This window comes from Giraffa tippelskirchi, chromosome 2 (genome assembly GCF_054371585.1).
Source record: "Giraffa tippelskirchi isolate mGirTip1 chromosome 2, T2T-mGirTip1v1.2.pri, whole genome shotgun sequence".
In the NCBI taxonomy this organism is placed as follows: Eukaryota; Metazoa; Chordata; class Mammalia; order Artiodactyla; family Giraffidae; genus Giraffa; species Giraffa tippelskirchi.
Window position 1 is genome coordinate 162,640,486 of NC_137276.1, and position 24,546 is coordinate 162,665,031.

The following is a 24,546-nucleotide window of genomic DNA, read 5'->3' on the forward strand; positions in this document are numbered from 1 at the left end:
CAAGGCCAAGGCAAGAGCCCTGGACCAGGAAGGGTGTGAAGAGGGATCCAAGCCCATCTGACAGCTGAGGACAGGGAGGCTCCCGGCAGTTAGGCAGCAAAGGTCCCGCCAGGCCCAGCACCCAGGTCACAGACCCCTCTTTACTATGCGGTCCCCTTGCCCAAGTCCCCACTAAAAGCCTGGATACTTGGGGGCATGGACCCAATGCAAACCCTGGGGCTCTGGTGAACTTATCCAAGGTGAGAGGGACTCCACCCTCAAGCTGCTCCAAGAGACACAGTTCCCCTCCCTTCACCAGAGGGTCCGTGCTAGGCGTGATGAGCACCCCAGACTGGGCAAAGGAGGCGCCCTGGGAGGCTGAGAGGCTGCCCCTGAACAGTGCTCAGCTGGGGTCATAGGGCACAGACCAAGGAGGAGCACACCGCACCGCCCATCCACACTCTTCCTTCCATGCTGCAGGGGAGCGCTGCAGCCTTCCCCGTCCAGAATCCAACCATCCCAGCTTGTTTCTTATCCGCTTTTTCCAAAGGGCCTGATCAAAACAGGCTTACACCTGGCGCGGGAAGGAAATGACTACCCATAACCGCCAGGCAGGTTGCCTTTCATTTCAGTCTTCCTTTCTAAAACACGGAACGGCGTTGTGGCAGAGGCAGTGAGAAAATGGGACGCTCGTGGAGAAGGAACAAAAACAGCTAGGATTGAGCCCCAGGCTTCCTCCGTGGAAGGAGAGGCAAAGAAGGGTCCGGGCTCCGGCCGAGCAAACGCGGGGCGGCGGCGCCCTCCAGTGGCCGTGCGTGGTGCTGCACGCGGCTCGATGGGCAGGCGATGTGACTGCCCTGGAGCAGCAGGGCAAGCTCTCCCTCTACTGGGTGTCGGGGTGGATGCGGTGACGAGCAAGGAGACCGGAGGTGGTCCAGTGTGGGCTGCCTTCCTGCAGCTCCTCCTCCTCCTGGCCTGGGAGGCCGGCGCGCTGCTAGCCCTGACACTGCCCCCAGCGTGCACCCCCAAACAGGTGACACACCACGTGGTTTCCCTTGGAGCAATGTTAACAGCTCACCCAAAACTAACTCTCTGGTGGTCTCAGGCACTGGACAGCTGTAAAGCTGGCCCCGAGGGAAGAGCAGAGGTTTGACCTGCTAAAGGTCAGAGAGGTGCCTCCCCTCCCCTTTCCAGCCTGAGGGATCCTTGGAGACACAAGAAGAGACTCCACTGGGATGGTGAAAACGACCCTGTATCCTGTCCACTCTGCCCTGGGGTTTAGAGGGGCCGCTGAAAACACTGACACTCAAATAGAAGATGGAAGGGCCCCAGGCTGGTTCTAACCCCAGCCCTGTGTGCACTGAATAAGTCACTGCCCTGCTGCCCAGGATCTATCAGCTGATCTATCGGCTCACCGGGACGGCAGTGCACCCAGAGGGTCAGAGTTTCCTGCCTGATCCAATGCTTAGTGATTTTGCAAGGCTCTGCGAAGCAATGCGTAGAAGGCAATGGCACCCCACTCCAGTACTCTTGCCTGGAAAATCCCATGGATGGAGGAGCCTGGTAGGCTACAGTCCATGGGGTCGCTAAGAGTCGGACACAACTGAGCGACTTCCCTTTCACTTTTCCCTTTCATGCACTGGAGAAGGAAATGGCAACCCACTCCAGTATTCTTGCCTGGAGAATCCCAGGGACGGCGGAGCCTGATGGGCTGCCGTCTATGGGGTCGCACAGAGTCGGACATGACTGAAGCGACTTAGCAGCAGCAGCAGCAGCAGCGAAGCAATGATAGCAGCAAGAACAGTCTATTCAGGCTAAATGTTTATTCAGGGAATCTGGGCAGGGGGATGATACAGATTGTGCCACTCAGTGGCTCCCTGTCTTGTCCTGCCTCCTACTCCCCAAAGCATATGTCACAGTCCAGCCGCACTTCTTAGTGTGGGAGCTCAAGTAAAGCACCGATGTCTCAGCCTTGGAGGCTCCTTCACCGGTCAGTGATGCTCAGGTCAAACATTTGTCCAAGCACTTTCATAACCTCTAAAGTGCTGAACAAATATTGTTACAATTCTAATCAAGTCTTCATACTACTAACACCGCCTCATTGATTTTAGGCATAAAGTTACTAAAGTGAAAGTCGCTCAGTCTCAGTCGTGTCCAACTCTTTGTGACCCCATGGACTATACAGTCCATGGAATTCTCCAAGCCAGAATACTGGAGTGGGGAGCCTTTCCCATCTCCATGGGATCTTCCCAACCCAGGGATTGAACCCAGGTCTCCCACACTGCAGGAGGATTCTTTACCAGCTGAGCCACAAGGAAAGCCCAAAAAGTTACTAAACACATCAGAAATTTCCAAACTTTGTCCTTCAGTAACAAGTGTTTCTGGAGATGTTATAACATCTTTCAGGATGTGCAGGAAGAGTCAAGATACCTAGTATTTCTTGTAAAATGTATCTTGGTAAATATGTAAGTGAAGTGAAGTCGCTCAGTCATGTCCAACTCTTTTGCAACCCCATGGACTGCAGCCTACCAGGCTCCTCTGTCCATGGAATTTTCCAGGCAAGAGTACTGGAGTGGGTTGCCATTTTCTTCTCCAGGGGATCTTCCCTACCCAGGGATGGAACCCAGGTCTCCCACATTGCAGGCAGACACTTTTACCATCTGAGCCACCTGGGAAGCAGCCTAAGTGAGTGAAAGTGAAAGCAAAAGTTGCTCAGTCATGTCTGACTCTTTGCAACCCCATGGACCATCGAGTACATGGAATTCTCTAGGCCAGAATACTGTAGTGAGTAGCCTTTCCCTACTCCAGGGGATCTTCCCAACCCAGGGATCAAACCCAGGTCTCCCACATTGCAGGTGGACTCTTTACCAGCTGACCCACCAGGGAAGCCCAAGAATACTAGACTGGGTAGCCTATCCCTTCTCCAGTGGATCTTCCCAACCCAGGAATCGAACTGGGATGTCCTGCATTGCAGGCGGATTCTTTACAAACTGAGCTATCAGGGAAGCCCTTAAATATGTAAGAAAAATACCAAATATATTTATTTGGCTGTCCTTATCAATGTGTAATCATCTCATCCTTAGTCATTAGGGAAATACAAATCAGAACCACAATGAGATGCTACCTCACACCCAGTAAGATGGCAATAATCAAGACAGACAAGTGCTGGTGAGCATGTGGAGAAACTGAACCCTCATGCACAGCTGATGGGAATGTAAAATAATAATACACTACTCTGGAAAAGTCTGGCAGCACCTCACACTTACCATATGACCAAGCCCTTCCACACCCAGGTATATACCCAAGAGATCTGAAAACATACCCACACGAAAATTTGTAAATGAATATTCACAGCAATTTATTCATAATAGCCAAAAAATAGAAACTCAAATGTCCATCAACTAATGAATGAATAAGTAAAAATGTGGTATAGCCATACAACAGAATATTATTCAACAATAAAAAGGCATGAAGTACTGACACATACACAACATGAACCTTAAAAACATCACACTAAGTGAAAGAAGTCAGAAGTAAAGGTCTATTTATATGAAATGTTCAGAACAAGCAAATTTATAGAAAGCCGGTTCGTGGATGCCAGGGCTGCGAGGAAAGGGGGAAGGGGGAATGATTGCTGATAGGTACAGTTTCTTTTTTGGAGTGATGAAATGCTCTGGAATTAGTGATCATAATTGAACAAGTTGGTGAATGTGTTAAAAACCACTGTGTATTTTTTAATATTAAGCTATCTACAAAGCTGCTAATAAGATGTATTTCTGATTCTAATGACATCATGATAGAACTGCATGTCAATGATCTGTGACAATGTCATAGTAAGGGAGATCTCAAATTTTTCAAGTTTTGTTGAATTGTATATTTTAAAGGGTGAATTTCATGGGATATGAATTATATCTCAAGCTTTTTTAATTGCAAGAAAATGTAATCTGTCTTTCAAAAATGACCTATTAGAACAGAGAACAGTCAAGTGATCATGAAGAATGACTGTTACCCTAAGCTGGAACATTTCATTCATGCACTGAAGCCCCCACCGCATTTGCAAATCACCCAGTGCATGCTGTGCTCAGTCGCTTTAGTTGTCTCCAACCATTTGCAACCCCATGGACTGTAGCCCACTAGGCTCCTGTGTCCATGGGATTTTCCCGGCAGGAATACTGGAGGGGATGTCATGCTCTCCTCCAGGGGCTCTCCCTGATCCAGGGATCAAACCTGAGTTTCCTGCATTTCAGGCAGGTTCTTTACCACTGAGCCACCAGGGAAGCCCAACTCACCCAGGTATCAGGTATACACGACGATCACTGGTCTTAGTCATGGATGGACTTTACCTTAAAACTTTAAAACATATCTGTGAAGTTATCCAGGGTGCATGATACATTGTGCATGATACAATAATACTATACAAAGTTCTTCCCTACAGATCCATGACTAAAGTTTCCCATGAGAAACATACATTGGTACATTAACTACTATAGTTGTATCATGAACGTATTATAATTTAAGAGTTCCATTGCATTTGGTAAATTCTCTAAATTTTAGACTATAAAATGTCAGCTAGTCTTTTCAAAGAGCATCTCACTTCAGGATACACTTCTTTGATCACTTCTTTCCCAGATGGTCACAACTTAGTCAAAAGTTTTCTTCTGGTCAAGGTACCTGCTGCCATGACAGGCGGGGGAATCTGCTTTGCAATGTCACCTGTTTGTCATTAGCTTCACTGAGAAGTCAGCATCAAGGTTTTTACCCTCAGGCTTCTTTAGAGCCTCAACTATGAGCTGGGGCTTTTCAAAGCGACTCACAGTTTTCCTGTTGCAATACAAGAAACTGCAAATTCAAAAAAAGGTGTGCAAAGAGATTTAACTTTTATCTCATTACCCCAAGTCCTCAGCACGCTCCTCCTGGAATCTAGTGGTCACTTTCAAGTGTAGAAAGCACAAGGCCTCCTTCCTGTTCCTAACTTGTCACCTGAAGACGGAGCAACCCAGCCTCGTGCGCTGAGATGGCTGAAGTCTGATGTACCAGGGGCAGCACACCAAGAACGCTTCTACGGTTTCTCAGGTTTAATTAATACAGCTATCAATCAGTCGACTATAAAATATTTCTGAGAGCCTAGAATGTGTCAGGAACTGTGCTAAAAATATAACAGTGATGGAGGAAGAGAGAACACCATCCATTGTTTCATGCCATCTGTGCCCCAGTAGACTAGCACTCCCCACATCCTGCCAGCTCCCCAGCCCTCCTTTCCCCACCCAACATACTACCACCTCCCTTAGGGAAGGAGGAGAAACTGCAGTGAGGGGCAAGTTTCGGAGGCAGGTCTGTCTGGTTCTCTTCTCCTCTGGGATTAGCCTTGAAGAGTCTGCCCCTCCCTGCAGGGTGGCCAGCTGCTGTCCAGAGCAGCCTGTCCCTCCAGAAGTCTGTCTGGCCTGTGTTCCAGATCTGGGAGGCACCTGTCCCTGTGTCTGTCTGTCACTCCCAACTCAGGCCAGAAACAGGGGTGGCATTTACAGGGTGGCTGTCTACCCCAGCAGACCAAGAGGGTAGTAATGCCCTGCTCTTGCGGACATGATACTCTAGTAGGGAGGGGTAGAATGCAAACTAGGAAACAGGGTAGTGACCTTCGCAAACTTGTTTCTTGATGTTCAAGTAGCGCTTCCTCTAATAGCGCTTCCTCTCGCTTCCTTCAGCCCCTGCTCAGATGTTAACAGTATCTGTGAGGCCTTCCCTGCCCACCCCGACACACGGACACTCCCTGTGTCCCTATCCGCCTTGACTTTTCTCTACGTAATCGTGATCTGACTCACTCTGTGAGGACTTCTGTTCATTTGTTTGAGCCAACCTCCTCCACACCCCTACAGCCCCAGGATGTAAGCTCCACAAGGGCAGGGACCTGGCTCTGTTCCTGCTGCTCACCGGCACCTAGAACAGTGCCTGGGAGCAGGATAAGCGCTCAATAATATCTGCTGAATGAATGAACAAATGAGTGTGTGCAACCAACAAGGTGACAGGAAGGATAATGAAGGCTAATAGGGTGGCAGCTGCTTCAGAAAAGGGGTTCAGAGATGGCCTTTCTGAGTGGTCGCTATCTGAGGGATAGCACAGCACAAGAAGCAATCATGCTGTATGCCTGAGGATGTCCCCACAGCACTGGGAAAGTCCCCTTAGGCCTCTGCAGGGGGCTGGCCACCCCAAAAAGGAGGGAGGCAATGGCTCCAGGGCCTGCTAGTGCTGAGTCCCCAGAATTCAGCAGACAAGAGTGTCGTGAGACTAGACACACAACAACGGACACAGCAGCACAGGGCTGCCTGCAGCACACAAGGTGGCATTTAATCCTCACCTCCCCGTGGGAGGTGGGGGTTAAATCTTCATTTGAGTAGAGGCCTGGGAGGCCCTGAGAAGCAAAGAGAGGTCACCCATGTCACCCAAATAGTCACTGGCCACCTGTGGTTTAAACTCAGTGCTGTCTCCCTCGCTCAGGACTATCTTGTGCCCAATCCAGCAGGTTTAGCAATGGGACAGGCTATACATGGGGTGATGCTAAGCACCATGGGTACTTGGTGTCAGGGGCTGTACCTGCCCCGTCTGTGTTCCCTATAGTTGTGACTTTAGGGTCCAACACACAGCAGATGCTCAGTCATTCAGGGGACTTAAGCATACAGGATGGGCTCCTGAGGGCCGGGCAGAGATGACTGTAGTCACACACAGAAAACAGATTCATAACAAAAAATAAAAGGAATAAAAGCAATTTAGCTGAAAATGATAAACCCTTATCTGAACACAGCCATCAAGTTGGAAGCCCCAAGACCCTCATTCCTCATGCCTTGGTGGGGTGGTATCAATTCCTTCAGGTCATCTGCAGCTGCCTCGGGCCTTGAGTGATGACTCTGGCTGTCGGAACCAGGGCCAGCATAGGAAAAGAGTTGGAGCATGAAACACAAACTCCAAGGAGGGAACCTGAGCCTGAACCTGCCCTAGACCTGTATTTACAGTGTCCACTATGTTCCAGGCACAGGGACCAGAGATAAGAAGGCATGCAGTCCACCGCACCAGTGAGGTACATGAGGAAGACGTGCCTCTCAAATGGAGGTTCCTTGGATGGCTCCAACAAGGAGATGGTATCTGAAGATGGGCGAGACTTAGCGATGCACACAGAAAGTGTATCCTGGTGGTGGAACAAAAGAAGCAGAGACATGTAGGCTGGAAAAAGTTGGATATAAGACAGGACACTGTGGCTGGAGCTCAAGAAGGGGACGGCAGAGTCCTAGTAACGGGGCAGAGAGGCCCAGGGTGTGACCTCTGACTCAGAAAGTGAAACAATGACAATGTTGGTCTACAAGGTGGTGTCTGGAGCGCCAGTCAAGTCTGGAGGCCCTGAGAGGCAAAGGGAGGCGGGGTCACCTGCAGTCACCCAGCTCTGTCCACACTGACTCTATGATCAAAGGCTCTTGCTTTTCTCCCTTGGACTGGCAAAGGATTTCTCAAACACTGGAGTCCTAAGGAACACCTGGAACAGGCTGCCAGTCCCTACCTCCTGAGACTTCAACTAGGGAAATCGGGATGGGCTCCAGGCTGAAAGAACCCCAGCTCAGACAGTGGACCCCAAATCCCCTGCAGCCGCAAGCTCCAGGACCTGGATTCTTGGCCTCCTATACCATGGAATCCAGACCAGGTGCCTCGCTATGACTGGTGGGTGTTCCCAAAGGGCTCATTTGTTCTGGGCAGGGCATAGACTGGATGCTATGGCAGAAAGCTGGAACGGAGAGCTGTGGAGGGCTGGGCACAGACTGTCCCCAGTTCTAAGGGCATTCCTGGGGGAAGGTGAAAACTACGTAAACAGTGGTCAAGGGCCCAGGAGGAAAGGAAGGACACTCTGGGCAGAGGGTACAGCTTGTATAAAGGCACATTCAGTACAGTTAGCAGGGGAAGGACAAGGAGATTGGCTGAAGAGCCGGCCCCGCAACAGAAAGCCCTGCCAAGAAATGAGGACTTGATTCTGTAGACAACAACAACAAAAAAGGGAGTTCCCTGGAGGTCCAGTGGTTAAGACTGAACTTCCACTGCAAGGGACAGAGGTCGGGGAACTCAGATCCCACAGGCTGTGCAGTGCAGCTAAAAACAAATGACAACAGGCCCCTGAACCGTGCAGGATGCCAGCACTGGCTCCCCTTAGTCACTCACCCAGCACAAACACATGGTACACTACTCTAATCTTACCGCCCCTCCCCCTACCATCCGTCTCCATCCTTTAAGATCACCTACTTAGAACCCGCCTGCCAACGCAGGAGACATGAGACACGGGTTCAATCCCTGGGTCGGGAAGATCACTTGGAGGAGGGCATGGCAACCCACTCCAGTATTCTTGCCCGGGGAATCCCACTGGACAGAGGAGCCTGGTGGGCTACGGTCCATTGGGTCACATAGAGCCGGACATGACTGGAGTGATTTAGCGCACACTATTTCTATCCCAAAATCATACCTTAGATCCGCTCTGGGCAACTATTAGGTCAAAAGGAGACATGTAATTTAACTGAGGCCATTAACACTAAGCTTGGACTGCAAGGAGATCCAACTAATCAATCCTAAAGGAAATCAGTCCTGAATATTCATTGGAAGGGCTGATACTGAAGCTCAAACTCCAATACTTTGGCCACCTGATGCAAAGAACTGAATCATTGGACAAGACCCTGATGCTGGGAAAGATTGAAAGCGGGAGGAGAAGGGGACGACAGAAGATGAGATGGTTGGATGGCATCACCGACCAAATAGACGTGAGTTTGAGTAGGCTCTGGGAGTTGGTGATGGACAGGGAAGCCTGGTGTGCTGCAGTCCATGGGGTCGCAAAGAGTCAGACACGACTGAGCGACTGAACTGACTGACTGAGGAATACAATCGCTCACAAGCAGAGAACCTGGAACAAGACGACTAGCTCTGCTCTGCCCTCTCCAGATCTTATATCCTTACCTCTTGGAGCACTTTCTTGCTGGGAGGAACCGCTGCTTCTCTAAATGGGTTCATGACCCTGAAGAGAAGGGAAGAAGGAGGCACACTGAGGAGATGAAATGGTTCACATGGGCTGGGTTTGGGCTGGACCAATTTCGAATGAAATCCTTAGAGCTATGAGAAATGTCACTGTAATTTGAACAACTCAAGCGGCCTAAGACCTTGTCCAGCAGACGCTGCACCTTCAAGTGACCTGCTCCATCCTCAAAAGTCAAAGACTGAAAAGAATAAGAAGAGGGGCAGACTAAAGGCACTGACTGCTGAAATCAACCACGCCAGGAAAGAGGGGGCGTGCCGATTCTCCAGGGGGCCGCAGTTAAAGGGGAGCTCGGACCAAGGAAGTCAGCTAATAGAGGCTCCGAGACACGCCCCCCGGACCATGCCTGCAGCGTGCTATGAACGCACAATTCGGGCAGGATACGGGTTAAGGGGTTAGGCTTCTGCTGGCACAGGCAGTGGGCATCGCAACTAAGACACCTCCCTCCTGACCCCTGGATCCAGGCCGGGCCCCACACTGACCGAGTCACCTACCCGGAGCCTCTAGCTGGGACCCCGCTCACCTTGCATTTGAAGCCGGCGGCAGGCGGCAGCAGCTCCCGCAGCAGGGCCTTGGCCACCTCGCGGCTGGCCTCCTCGCTTACGAAGTGCAGGTTAAGCACCTCGTGCGCCTCGAACTTAGCGAGGCGCAGCAGGGAGCGGAGGGCGACGCGGGCCTTGGCCTGCAACGCGGCATTGTGTTCGGCCTTGGTGAACATCATCAGCAGGTGGTAGTCCACCGGCCCGGCCCCGCCGCCCTCCAGGCTCTTGGCCTTAGCGCCCGGGGCCGGCGCCAAGGATCCCCGCGCCAGCTCCAGCACCGGCGGCGAGGGCGCAGCAGGGGCCCCGGCGCGGGCCTCCTTCAGCCTCTTGGTGGCGCTGGAGAAGGTCTCCCGGCCCGAGCCCAGGTAGTAGAAGGCACAGACGGCCAGCGCCGCGGCCAGCAGCAGCGCGCAGTAGTGGGAGCGCACAACGCCCAGACGCGCCATGGCCCGAGCGCACGGGGGCCCGCCTCGGAGGAGACCCATGCGCCACCCGCCTGCGGACAGATCAGCCGGGGAGTTGCGGCAGAGACCAGTACCCCGAGAGCAAGTTAGCAGCCCCGGCAGCAGGCGGCAGCCATGGCGGGGGCGGAGCCGAGCTGCCAATCTGCGGGCGCTGATGCGCGGAGAGGCGGGGCCAGGTTGCCTGGCAGCCACTGGGTCCTAAGCTCAGAAGGATTACAGCGGGGCTGGGCGGTGAGCCCGCGGGAGTCCCTCCGGCGTATTCGTAGGAGGAGGTGAGGACTTGAACACACAAGCCATTAGGCTGTCCGGTCTGTGGAAAATGGCTCTCGTTAAGGCGCTAGAAACCGAAGCTAAGCCTTCGGAAGCAAAAAGACAAAACTGGACGCACAAATTTTTTTTCTCTACTTATATACCTTTTCCTTCCTAATTTCTTGAAGGCTCTAAGTCCTCTCCCCGACTCCTTTCACACCTTGGAGACTACCTAGAGCTGAAGAATTTAAACTAGCAACTCCTTTCCCGTTCTCGGTGAAGTAGGATTGACACCCGAGGTGTGAATCACTCGCTCACCTCACTTGGCATCTCTGAGGCCAACCAGAGGCAACCTAAAGGATGTAGCCACTAGGGGGGCCACCTGCCACAAACTTTGGGTAGTTCAGAGTTCCCCAGGAAGCTTGTGATTTTTTTTTTTTTTAACAGACTTTAACACTTTAAAAGAGACTTACTGTATACCTGGTAGTTTTGCAAATTCTTAACTGAGGTGTAACTGAGGTCACTTGCTCAGGTCACAGTGACAAGTTTGACAAGAGAAACAGACACCCTTCTACAGCAGATGAAGGTGCCTATACTGACACAACTTTCCTGAAGGGCACTCTGGCAACACTAAAATCTAAGAGAACTTTCAGTTCTCTCTCCTATCCACAGAACAGTGGTTCTCAGCACTGGGAAGCTTGATAAAACACAAGGGTTCAAGCCCTATTACCTTCAACGAGCCTCGATGGTGATTCTTCTGCAAGCCAAAGTTCGAAAAGCGGTGCCCTGGATCTTCACACAGTCAACCTCTCCTGCTTCACACCTTGGCTTGGGTATCCCTGCCTCAAGGAGTGGTCTCTAAACACCAGCCCTTGCAGTGTCCAGATGAGGCACCATCCTCAAGGATCCCTTAAGGGCCACTTAAGAACTACCCAGTCCCATCTTTCTCTGCTGCAAGAAGGCAAGACTTCAAGAGAGCAGGCAATGTGTCTTTCTTGAACCATAGTATCTCCAGTAACTGACGGTGCTTGACTCACTGAATGAGCGTCAGAAATACACCCACCCATTGTGAACCATCATTTTCATGTCTAGAAACTCATCCTAAGGGAATAAGGAAAAATGTACTCAAAATATTTAGCCACAAGGGTAATGCAGAGCTAGGTTTATGATGACAAGGTATTCAAATCAAATGTTCATCAGTAAAGTGAAACTAAAATAAAGATGCTGTTGGGAATTCTCTGGTGACCCAGTGGTTAAGAGTCTGCCTGCCAGTGCAGGGGACATGGTTTCAATCCTTGGTCCAGGAGGATCCCATACGCCGTGTGACAGGTAAGCCTGTACACCACTACTGAGCCAGCACTCTATAGAGCCCACAAGCCACAACTACTGAATCCAAGTGCCTACAGCTTGGGCTCTGCAACAAGAGAAGCCACAATGAGAAGCCCACTGGCCCACAACTACAGAAACCCTACACACAGCAATGAAAACCCAGTGCAGCCAAAAAGATAATTTTTTTTTAATTTTTATTTTTATATTTTTTATATTAAAAAATAAAGATGCTGTCGGTATTGTAGTCAACAAACTGTAAGTGGAAAGTTTTTTAAGAGATAAATGGAGGAAGAACCTATAGATTCACAGACTCAAGAGATATATTAGCCAATTGCAATGAATGGAACTTACATAAATTCTGATTTGAAAAATCTTTTTTTTTAAAGAACACAAGATACTTAGGAATTTGAATATTGACTACATAGTTTCATAGTTAAAGAAAGGTGATATAATTTTTTAAGAACAGTCCTTTCTCCCCCCCCTTTTTTATATTGAAGTGTAGTTGATTAACAATGTTGTGTCAGGTTCAGGTATACAGCAAAGTGATTCGATTATACATATACATGAATCTATTCTTTTTCAAAGTCTTTTCCCATTTAGGTCATTACATAATATTGAGCAGAGTTCTCAGTATTGGACAGTAGGTCCTTGTCGTATACATGTCAACGCCAAACTCCTTGATTATTCCCCCCTCCCCAGTCCTTCCTGTCTAGTAACCGTAAGTTCATTCTCTAAGTCTGTTTCTGTTTTGTAAATAAGTTCATTTGTATCATTTTTAAGATTCTGCATAAAAGCAATAGACATAGAGAGACATACTCAACAATTTGTTGAAATGTCTGGCACCTGTCTTAAAAAAATTAGAGAAGAGGAAAAATGGGTACAAGTATACATAAAACAGTATAAGCCATGAACCAATAGCTACTAAAGTTATTATCTCTACTTTTGTATATGTTTGAAATTTTCAATAAAAAGATTTTTAAAAATCCTCCCAAAAGTGATGCAGATTACTTAAAGACTTAGAAACTTGTCCCTCATTTATTAAATGAAAGAAGCAGGTGACAAAGTAGTTTGATCCCACTGTATATAAATACACACATCCAAAGGTCTAGAAGGGTATATGCCATGGAAGGAATAGTGTCCCCCACACTCAGTACTATCCAACAGAACTTCCTAGGGTGAATATATTCTATAATCTGCCCTGCTCAAAACAGCAGTCACTGGACACAAAGCTAGTGGCTCTTAAATGTGGCAATTCAACACACGAACTCAACACTTAATTCTAATTTTAATTAAATTTCAGTAGACACATGTGGCTAGGAGGTACCATACTAAACATTACAGGCAAGTGATGGAATTAGGATGGAATTCTTTTTGCTTATCATTAACCTTTTCCTACAAAGAAAAAGCACTGTTTTGTAATAAAGGAAGGTAGGCTGTTTTCATTTAAAACATTTACTATCGGTTTGCATTCTCCTGGTCAAATAATTACTATGAAAATGAAGTGAAGTGGAATAAAGTAAATTACACAGAATAGTTTTAATGTCTGCTTTCACTTAACTTTTAAAGGAAAAGCAAAAGCAGGCAATTCACTTCCAGGTCTGTTCTTTTAAGCCTTATTCCTTCAATCTTGATTTATGCAAAAACTTGTTTTTGTTTGTTTACTAAAAGGACTGAGTGTAAATGTGTTGCCTATATTAGAAACTTCAACAGATATCTCAATCATAATGGAAAAAAAATTAGAGCTACAGCATAAAAAGGCCTTTTGTGGCTTTTACCTAATGAACTGGGAGCCATAGAGCTCTGTGGCAGGCAGAAGAAAATATTTAAAAAATCAAAACGGATTTCACGGTTGAAGCAATCAGCAAATAGGATCAATCTGGACCAATTTGACAGGGTAGGAAAGGACTATAGGACTGAAAATATGAAAAACATGACAGTTAACAGGTATATCTGCAATTGTAGTTCACAATAAAGTAGAAGTCTGAACATAAAAGAACTATGCCAGAGGTGAGATTTTTATTGACTTGACATAATTTCTTGGCATACAAAGAATTTAATCAGGCAAATATTTACAATTCTTACATAATGTACACCTTAGAATAACTATAAGGATAATGTACTTTGTTCCATTTACAGTGACATCCTACAGTAAAACTACATTCATGTATTAGATACAAATAAATCCTCAACATGCTAATAAAAATTAAATGGATTGTTGGTTATACATTCTTTAAAATATATCTTTTCACAGGTAGCAGGAAATATTACATGTAATAAGTCTTTATGACTGGAATGATCCAGAAATATCACGAAGCACAAGTAAACACATACAGGAAAGTAGCTCATAATTTCTAAAAGTTAACCTTTAGCCTTTGTGTAAAATAAATGGTGCCAATATTCTTTATAATGTAGGGAGCTTTCCCTGTTTAAAATGAATATCCAAAAGGTTGGGAAGTGTGCTGAGGAAAAAATAAGAAAACCTAGTACATAAGATAGTGAAAAGAGCACTGTAGAGAAGTTTATTTAATCAAATCTTGTTTTCCTCCCCCTATTATCTCATTTTAGTAGATAAATTTATGTAAACAGAAAAGGATGCCCACAACATCGTATTTATAGATGTCAAGATTTGGCCAAACTGAATCAATGCCCCTTTTAGCTGTCTTCGTTTAGAAGAATCAAGGAATTGGTAAGCATATGGTGGATTAAAATTACCTTTACAACATTTTGCCTTTGTCAATGTTTGTTATTGCAAAAATATAAAATTCCCTGCAATTTGATGTCTTCAAACCTTAATCTATTTCTTCAAAGTAATTTTATATCCAGGTTTTCCAGAATATTTGGAGTCTTTTTTTTTTTTTTATCAAAACACAAGGAACGCTGGCAGTCATTATCAGACTTTGCTGATGTATAATGATTTCAAATCATTTCATGATATGAGTGCCTCTGACTACTAGTCAGACAGGGGTTCTGGTGTCAGCTATGCCACCAACCAGCAAACCAGAGACCCGCTCTGTGAAACAAGAGCAGCAGCCCATGATCAAAGAAGAGACAACGCTGATGATCTCAGAAGTCCTACCGTAAGGATCCTGCAAGATAAACTGATGGCAAGGTACACTGGGAGGAGCTGTGGGAACAGTATAGGAAAGACTGCTGTTACAGTTTCACCTTGTTTCATCCAACTCATCTTATTTGTGCGGCGCTCTGACTTCAAAGAGTAATAATTACTAGTCAGTGCTCTTTCCACTATATCATGTAGGTCTGAAATCATTTTAGAAAGACAATCCTATAAAAATATAGCATTTTTCCAGCTCATGTCCACAGTCAAAAGTGCTATCAAACAGAAAAGTTAATTAAACAATATAAGAGTGATAAGGGAATGTCTTATTCAAAACAGATAGTAAATTTAGTCTTAAATACAATTGTGTTTCTTGTGATCACACTTCACATGTATAAAATTATATTTTTAAAATACTGCTTAACACATCACAAATTTAAGTTGTCCAGACTGTAAAAGTATGTGTTTTGTCAAAATGCACTCATGAAGAACCAAAGTAATATTTCAAATAAAATATATATGTTTTACAAAGTAAACACTAATGTTGATTAAAATATACAATGAAGACCAGTATAAATTAGGCAAACACTGTAATATAGTGAATCCCTGGAAATCTCTGAATTTCTAAGAATTGTACCAAAGGTAATTTTTTAAAACCTTAGAAATCTTAAACATGTTAAGTGTTACAATGAAAAATTACAAATAACTACACAATTACCTTTAGTCTAGTTCTAACATGAAACTGCACTGTATAAATTCCTCATAGTACTGCTACTCTTATTTTGAGACTATTTTAAATCAAACTTTTAAGCTAATGAGCTAATAATGATTAATGGAATAATAATAAGGGATCTGAAACTAAATACCAGCAGATCACTTAGGGAAAGAAAGAAAAGGACAATCACATTGATTTTTGAAGCCCAAGATTATAACTAACACTGTTTACACTGTAATTGATCATATTGTACTGAATAATTCACAGCATAATAAAACTCAGATTTGTTACATACTATAGAAAAGCTATTAGTTGACATAGTTAATTCACCTTGGTTAAAAGCGAACCTACTCCATAACTACTTGTAACCATTAATTTACTTTAAAACTTTGCTGTTACTACGGCATCATTTCTGCCAAATTTAATCCAAATTGGGTTTTGGCATGTTCAAGAAACCAAGCCATAGATGTAGTTTTCAATGTACAAGCTCCCTGCACTGTTAAAGATTTCACTTTCACTTTCTTTGAAGATTTTCTGAAGATATTCAGAACCATGATCATCTTTAGTGTACTTCAAATACATCTCTAACAATTAAATTTAAGTAGACACTAATTACTGCCACATTAACAACTCATGACTGAAGCCACAGGTGTTAAGAGTATCTATGAACTGCTTTCACAATCAGAGACCCCAGAAGTGATCTGGAGACCAAAGGCTGGATCCAAAATGAAAACTACCTAGGAGTCTTCAGCTAAAGATTAAAAGGATTCCTAGGATCAAAACTGGAGTAGGCACTACAAAGGAAAAGTGAGGCTCTTGTTTCTTCTTTTTTCTTTCTTCCTCTCTTTGTTTCTTTCTTTCTTATCTCAATATATTTCCTTCTCCTTGAGCTTTCTGGACAATTAATTTCAAAGTACACTAACAAAAATGCTACAAATCAGACTTTTGCAAAGCCTGGTGATCTGTGACTCAGAGATGAAACAGGGAAGATTTAATGTTCCTGTTATTGTTGCGATTAAAATACAAGGTTTTGTAAATTAGCCTTTCCTTAGAAATAATCCATACATATATTTTTATCTTTATCTAATACACAGCAGTTATTACTAAATAAGCATTATATGCATGAAATTTGGTCAAACAAATACAGAACCTTTTCTGTGATGTGAATTTACTTCAGTATAATTCCTGTTTAGATTCTGATTTGATATATGGTCAACTCAGAAAACTACTTACTGGTGGGAAAATGTTAGAAAATTTATTATATACCCAATGAAGTATAATTTCTCTACTTATTTGGTAATTCAAGTTTAAAAACCCCTCACTACTTACATATACCTTGAAAAAGAAAATTAAACTCAATTATGACAATATTAGAAATAAACCATAAGGCAAATTATTTTATACTACTAACAAGAGAGGTCAAAGATGGAATCAAACTAATTTGTAGCATATAGATAGAAAATTAATATTTCCATAGTATAGTATATCTATCCAATTCCATAGTATTTTGGAATTCAAGGGTCTGTGATTCATGTAACCAAATACTAAAGCTACACGTGCTGTGCTTAGTCGCTCAATCGTATCTAATTCTTTGCGCCCCCTGGCCTATAGCCCCCCAGGCTCCTCTGTCCATGGGATTCTCCAAGCAAGAATACTAGAGTGGGTTACCGTGCCCTCCTCCAAGGGATCTTCCCAACCCAGGGATCGAACCCAGGTATCCCACATTGCAAGTGGATTCTTTACCATCTGGGCCACCAGGGAAGCCTACATAGATGCTATAATTTAAAAGAATGTATACCATGTACAATAAGTACATAGGATAGATGTTAGAAGAATTAAAAAGCAATTTATTGCTGTATATTTTAGTATAAACTAAAAAACGAGTCTTTTTTTTTCTCCTTTTACAGAGAGATTTTCCTTTCACTAGGAGCAATAGCAAAAATGTACCTTGAAAAGGACACATTTCAAATATAAAAATGTTCTACATTATTTTATGTCAACTTTTCCTTTGATAGTTACAATCTGATGAAAGCATAATTTTGCAACATTCACGTAACCTTTGAAACACAGTTTTATTACATCAATAAAATTGTCAAGGTTTTAGGAAATCAACCCAACACTGAAGAATTATAACTTCTATGAGATCCTTTTGGTAATTGAAAAAAAAAATTGTCAACGGTTTCTCTTTTGCTTCATAAAATGGAATAAATCTAAAGGACTGAGTTATATCAATCTGTACAGCTACTGTATGTATGTTTAAAGTACTAGACAATAACGTGAGGGATAAACTACATTTATGAGGAAATGGGGTCATGTATCCTCTAGTTCTAATAATTAAATTACATATTATGTATATAATAGCTACCAAGAAAAAATAAAAACAAAAACTATTTTGAACCACCAACATCCAGGAAGCTAAAGCAAAGACACATTCTGGAATCAGGCAGGACATCAGGCTCCCACTTGATGCTGACAGGCTTGACTGAACAATCCTGGGCACAGTGCACAGAAGAAAAACATCAATGCCATCATTCATTGTAAAAAAAAGATTATTTTGTATAAATTCTTATCATCTTGTAACCTAGAGATGGCCTAAGTCCAGATTCAACTTTCATCTATAAAAAACAGCCCTTTAAACAGGCTTTTTTTTTTTTTTAATAAAATAAAAGTAGGTTCCTGTCCCAACTGCTAGAGATCTATGTTTTGATTTATAAAAATATCAGTGAATGGGTATCTTTTCTCCAAACCACTCAATAGCTACTAAAAGTAAGTAGAATTAAAGCAGTAAAAATATGTGAGTTTTCAGATATATACATTAGGGGGTCATAGATTTACTATTTTCCCCATTCTAAAAAAAATTCAAAATTTCTGTGAATCTTGCTGGAAACGATTTAGTTTCTCTGGATTATTGGATGCCATTTGGGAGAAATCACGAAAAATGTCCTGGTAAGTTTCATCACCTGCATGAAAGGAAAATAAGAACACTTTTAAAAATTTAAATAAAAAGTATTAATAAACAACATTCATTTTATGACTAGTAACTATTTTACAATTCATGACAATAAAACTTTGTTCAGATGAGCATTTTTTGAAAAAAAAAGACCAACTAAATGTAAGTGCTGGATAAGTATATAATGGAAGGAAAAAAAACTATACCTGAAAAAAGCACCTCAGATGCAGCCAAAGAGGAAAGTTCAGAGTTAGAAAAGAGCAAAGATGCAAGTGTTTTAAAGCAAGTAAAGAAATACATTTATTAACACACAAGAAATAAAAGTCATCCTAAATGAGGTATAATAAACAAGGCATTCTTTAAATAAATATTTCCTTTGATCAAGGCCAAGAAAAGATCAAAAACAAATATTAATGTTTCTGATGGATGCAAGTTAGTAGCAGGACAAAACTGATAACCAGGTGGGAAATTTTAATATTATATTTTAATTAAAGCTTAATTTAAATAATATGTGAAAAAGTCTTTACTCAAACTTTAATGCTTAACTAAAACTAATGCACTTAATCTAATTTTTACTAAGCTTATAAAATAATAAAGCCTAGAAAATGACTTTAAAATCATACTTTCACATTTAGTCAATAGTTCATTTACTGTGTCATTTGAGCAAGGATGCTATGACAAAAGGGGACTAAATATCAAAGACATCTGTTAAATTAGAATAACACATATGTTGGTTGGTTGTATATGCTCAGTCATGCCCGACTCTTTGTGACCCCATGGACTGTAGCCCACCTGGCTCCTCTGTCTATGAGATTCTCCAGGCAAGAATACTGGAGTGGGTTGCCATTTCCTACTCCAGGGAATACATGTGTATATACGTACAATACACTTGTGGAGAAGATTATAGATACTGATATTATAGCAGATTGAAGACTATTTTTCTTGTGATGAAAAACTAAATATATACATACATATTGGCTAACTCTTCAGACAAAAGATTTATATAAAATGAAATCTTATTTTCAAGTTAAATCATTTATCATGAATGCTTCATTAAACATATTACTTTTATGCAGAGGTTTGTCATAATTCTGTTTTCAAGATTTAGACTGTCAAATACTGGTTTAGATAATTATTGTTAAAGCATGGTTTTATAACTATTCCCCAAAAGATACCTTGCATCCATCTTATTATACACTCATTGCTACAGTTGTTGTTAATAGTGCAGTAAGTTTTGTCAGCTTTTAAAAAGTGAGATTTTTTGAGGCAATAGATGTCATACCAAAAGCTAGAGAATCAGAAAAAAATCAGGGGAAAGTGATAAAGATCTAGTAAAAAGGTCTAACAGCATAACTCAAGATTTTCAATAAAAAATTTTTAATGCTTTTACTATTTAGTCAATGTAAAAAGCAAGTTATTAAAATCTCTATATAGTTTTTCATTTAGCCCTGGAAAATTTCTCATGACCTGAATCAATCACTTTAAAAAGAAAAAATACAGTAAGAAGAGAAGCCTAATAGGTTGGCTAAGAGTAACATCTAACTCATATATTATTGTAAAACAATAAAGGGTGATATGCTGGAACAACTGGTAAGACAATCCAATTACACCCATGTTTCATTTCATAAAAGTTTACCTCCGCAGAAGACAAACTACAATCTATTCCCATTTTTAGGCAGTCTAAAATATATAAAATAAACTAAGAGACAAACATTAAACATTAATTAACAAACCATACAAAATATTTAAAAGTTTTTCTCATTCTTAGATGTTGAATTCAAATATTTAAAATATTTATTGTAAACATTATAAATATTTTAAAAATACTATTTAAACTGGAGAGTTTGGAATCTTACTTTCCAAGAAAGTGTAAAGTGCAGATTATAATACAAAAATACCACACTGATTTTACCATTCAACACCAGAAGGAACTTAAAAGGCACACATTATACATTCAAGAAGAAATAGGAAGAAGGACCTAGCAGACGCTAATGTCAAACAGCTTACAGATAGCACCAGATGAGCAATCAATCTTAAGTATTACAACAGTACAATGGCAATATATGGCTTCTACTATTAGCAATGCATATTTTGTATAACAAGCTGTGGGATTTTTTTTCTTTTTGTGGTCTTCCAGTTTTTGTTTTTAAATTATCTAGTACCTACTACACAAGTACATTTTAGTAGAACCATTGTACCATGCAAAACAGATTATAAGATTTTTTTATTCACTGAATTAAAAGCTTCCTTGAAGGAAAGGGTTGGTGCTACACTAATCATTGGTTTCACTTACTGAATACATTTTAAAAGAGTTAATACAATACAAAAGGAAGTCTTAACCTTCACACACATACACAAAACTTTTCATTAATATTCAGTTTCTAACCAAATGTTAATTAAGGGACTATCAATATAATACCTTTCTTAGGCCTCAAAATGTGTTGTCAAAAAGCAAACATGACGTAACAATAGTGACTAAGATATTTAATATAGTTAACACAAATTGAACTACAAATTGAACTTCAATGTGATTCTTTAAATACAATTTTGATCATTCAGAATGTTTCCCATGGCAAATATAACTTGTCTACACTAGAATACATAAACAATAACCCAGAATATGTTGCCCTGGAAAGTTCGTAAGTACATTTAACAGTGTATTATAAACAATAAACAACTAACCACCCAATATTTGAAATACTAAGTTAAATTCTTTAAATTACTTAATCACATTCTATTTCTCTTCAGCAAGCTAACTCTTCTATGTGCTTGAACAGTTCTGAGTTTTTAAAATGTGGACTGCTATATTTCCACTGATGGTTTAAAATAGTGTTTGATTTTTGGTATTCAGAATAAACACTGGTGTTTGATTTTTGGTATTCAGAATAAACACTGCAACAGCAGCTATGATGCAAGATTTTGCTAACTTCGCTCTTAAAATGTACTCCCCTCAAAGATAGGGCAGCATGGGAGACTCTGCTCCCAGGTGATCAGTGGATGACCCTGCCCCTCTGGACTGATCACAGCTTCCTTTTTGTAACTGACTGGATCAATGATCAGTCTTCACCAGCAACATACTCACATAATAATTAGTTCACTAAAGCAGTGATTTTCAACTGGTTGAGAAACTCTGCCAACAATCAAGAGGAGTCATAGAGCCAGAGACCGTGGGAACCACCAAACTAGTTTCCAACAGTTGAGAGCAGGATGTGATATTGCACGCATCCACCTAGTCCTCCTAAGAGTCGTAGGAATTGACAAGGAGGGATACATCTTCCCCTCAGGAAATGTGTGCTCTTGGGTCACATTGCAAAAAATAGCAAGTCTCAGGTCCTTAGGGTTGTAGATAGAAAGTTCAAAAGTGGGGTTTCCTAGAAACAGGTCCATGATTCCCAAAGATTATATCTGAGTCTTTTAAATGGAAGAGATCTTCATAATGAAAAGACTGAAGATACCTGCATTTTAAAACTACCCAGAATTCTGAGGTTTTCCATCTATTGCTAGGCAACAACAACAACAAAGGATCTAGCTAAAACAACCAACCAAAATCTATGAGAGGGAAATTTACAGTGATAAGCAAAGAGGAAAAGAGACCTGCTGCCTGAGCAGAAATATCTGCTCTCCAAAGACTCACAAAGGAAAAGGCTCAGAGAGCAACTGCTGAGCCATTTCACCATGTCACCTGTATAAGTATAAAGTTGTTTTGCTTTAAATACGAGACCACCTAAATGAATTTAAAATCTAATTATTACAAAATGAGAATCTCATTTTATTCTGCTGGTATACCACTTCCAGACTTCTGGACTTTTTGTTAAATCTTTTCTAAACTAAGATTTAACTGTAGCAGGAAAGCTTGCTTTTTTTTTTTTTTTAAATAAGCCTTTTTTTTTTTTTTCAAATTTTCATTCAAATAAATTGGAAAACTCTTATTTTTCTACTGTTGAGCAGAAGGTGCTGTGCTGTGTGCTCAGTAGTGTCTGACTCTTTGTGATCCCATGGACCGTAGCCCACCAGGCTACCCTGTCCATGGAATTCTCCAGGCAAGAATGCAGGAGTGGGTTGCTGTTTCCTTCTCCAGAGCAGAAGGTATATACTCATAAACTTACACATAAAATGACAATGAAAGAACCATTTGAATGCTTCCAGATAGGGGCAGAAGACCAACAGTTTAGATGGAATTAGAAGCTGCAAGAACATAAGAGGACCTGTCCTTTCAAAGCGTCCCAGCTGCAGAGAAAAGTCACCCACTGACCTTCTGACTAATCAGCTGGGTGCAGCTTCATCAGTAAACACCCTAAGGAAAGAGCAGCTGACCAGACATTTACATTGAAAGTGTCAAGTAAAACAAACTGTTTAACCTAAAATCCTGAAATTCACTCTTATCTTGCCTATCGGGTCATATTCTTTGAATAATTTTTATTTTAAAGTGCTTAAACACAAAGGCCTCAAAAATGGCCTAGTAATACTATCACTTAAGTATATCTGTTACAAAATTATAACATTTTTAAAGTCTAACATTCAAGTTTAAAACAAATGGGTGAAATTCAGAATTAACGCTGAGACTTCACCCTCTAACAGCACTCTTACATCTTGGTACATCGTAAATCAGTCATATTGTTTGATCCATAGGATTAAAGTGGGACACCCTAGATTAGAAGTATCTAGCTGAAGTGCCTCTATTCTCAAAGTTCTTACTTGTTTCCTATTAAATTAGACCCCCCCAAAAGTAATAAATACAGTCCTCTGAGAAAGGAATGGTCCCATATATCTCAGTTTTATATATATATATATATATATTAATTGGGTTAAAATAAAAGTAAATTAAAAATAAATGCTGGCTAAAGGTAGCATAAAGTACAGAAATTTCAAAACACACTTAAACAGGAAAGATAGATGATATTACAAGCCACTTTTAAAATATTAATACTGCTTGAAAATAATTAAATGTACTCACTGAGAACTGAACAGTCTCAATTATTTTAGTCATGGATTCCTAAAATTTTTAACCAGCATGTATATGAATTTAAAACAGATAAATCAGTAATTCATATGCTCAAATTCGTGAAACTGGAGATCTAATTATTACTCTCTTCTTTGTGAAGAATGTCTAATCAGGATGTGTTCATCAAAGAAAGAAATCTGATCAGCAGCATTTCTTAATTTTCTTACATCTCGACTCAAAGATAAAAATTACGCAAAATGAGACTTGAGCTGATCCTGAGTTGAGATTTCTCTTAATAAGAATACATCTACTTTGCCATCAAGTTCACAAAATACTGCTTGAAATACTTCCATTTATCCAACAAATACTGTACAATTACTTAGGGCAAAACTACAAGATAAAATTGGACCTTTTCCTGCTACCTTTTAAACTAACTCTATTCTCATTGTGGACTTTTTAACCTACTGGTAAACTTTATTTTTAAACCTTTAACTCATTTTTAGGTCAAATACAGAACTCTTAATTCAATAAACGTTTTCTAGGTATTTTCCGTACTGACTTTTTATATGTCAACACATAGTGATTTGTCTTTTTTTCCCTGAACACAATTTATAGAAATTCCCTGAATAACAAAAAGAAAACAATTCTGTTATATTCACTTGACAGCCAAAAAGAAAATGACTGTTGTGCTGCTTTAGCTGTATAAAGATACATTATCATTCCATTCACCTCACTGGAATGTATATGGAAGACATCTGTACAGCAGATAAAGAAGTCAGTAGCCAGAGTTAAATACAGCAAGTAAATGTGTACTGTAATAGGAATAGTTATGGAGTTTTAAAGGCTCAAGAGTGAGCCACTCCCAAGAATTCAGTAAGTACAGTACATAGCTAACAACAATAGCTACAATAGCTACATAGCTACAATTTACAAGTAATTTATAAAAACTCTATATAGTATTGTTAGTTTGCTAAAGAACTATGACTCTTCCAATTGTAAACTGATAAATTCCTGGATGCATTTCTTATATTGCATTTCAGTATGGTTATTAGTAGAATATTGACCTGGCTGTCCATAAAGTCCTTCTGATTCCCGCATCTCTTCATTCATCCTTGCTAAACGTAACCTAAAATTAAAGAATGTTTTAGGTAAGTTATACAATATAAATATTCATAAACTACTGAATTATATACAACTAAGACAGGTACTCATGTAATTTTTTCTTTTACCAGTTATCTGGCCTGAAACAAAAGGACTTTTAGTTTATTA

The 24,546-nt window shown here is 41.4% G+C and overlaps 2 protein-coding genes and 1 long non-coding RNA gene across 17 annotated transcripts in view; 1 reads left to right on the plus strand and 2 right to left on the minus strand.

Moving 5' to 3' along the window:
- Nucleotides 1–10,162, minus strand: part of XXYLT1 (xyloside xylosyltransferase 1) — a 174,840-nt gene extending 164,678 nt beyond the window's left edge. For 4 of the 6 annotated variants that reach the window (XR_014077249.1, XR_014077248.1, XM_081571451.1 and 1 more), the window contains exon 1: nt 9,555–10,162. Coding sequence is in view for 3 of the 6 variants with exons in the window: in XM_081571451.1 (XP_081427577.1) it covers nt 9,555–10,058 (504 nt within the window). In the remaining 3 variants the exon portion in view is untranslated. Of the gene's footprint in view, nt 1–8,955; nt 9,014–9,554 lie in introns of all 6 variants that reach the window. The other 2 variants (XR_014077250.1, XM_081571452.1) reach the window with 1 other exon arrangement.
- On the plus strand, nt 9,439–14,337 carry LOC145538792 (uncharacterized). The gene is made up of 2 exons (XR_014077251.1): nt 9,439–10,309; nt 14,181–14,337. It is a non-coding gene; the product is annotated as an uncharacterized LOC145538792 (long non-coding RNA).
- Nucleotides 14,338–17,438: 3,101 nt separating this feature from the next.
- The window catches only part of ACAP2 (ArfGAP with coiled-coil, ankyrin repeat and PH domains 2), a 156,305-nt gene continuing 149,197 nt past the window's right edge, over nt 17,439–24,546 (minus strand). For all 10 annotated transcript variants that reach the window (XM_081571443.1, XM_081571441.1, XM_081571442.1 and 7 more), the window contains 2 exons: nt 24,342–24,403; nt 17,439–18,345 (listed from right to left, as the gene is read on the minus strand). In XM_081571443.1, the coding sequence (XP_081427569.1) occupies nt 18,245–18,345; nt 24,342–24,403 (163 nt within the window). In that variant the 3' untranslated portion in view covers nt 17,439–18,244. The remainder of the gene's footprint in view (nt 18,346–24,341; nt 24,404–24,546) is intronic.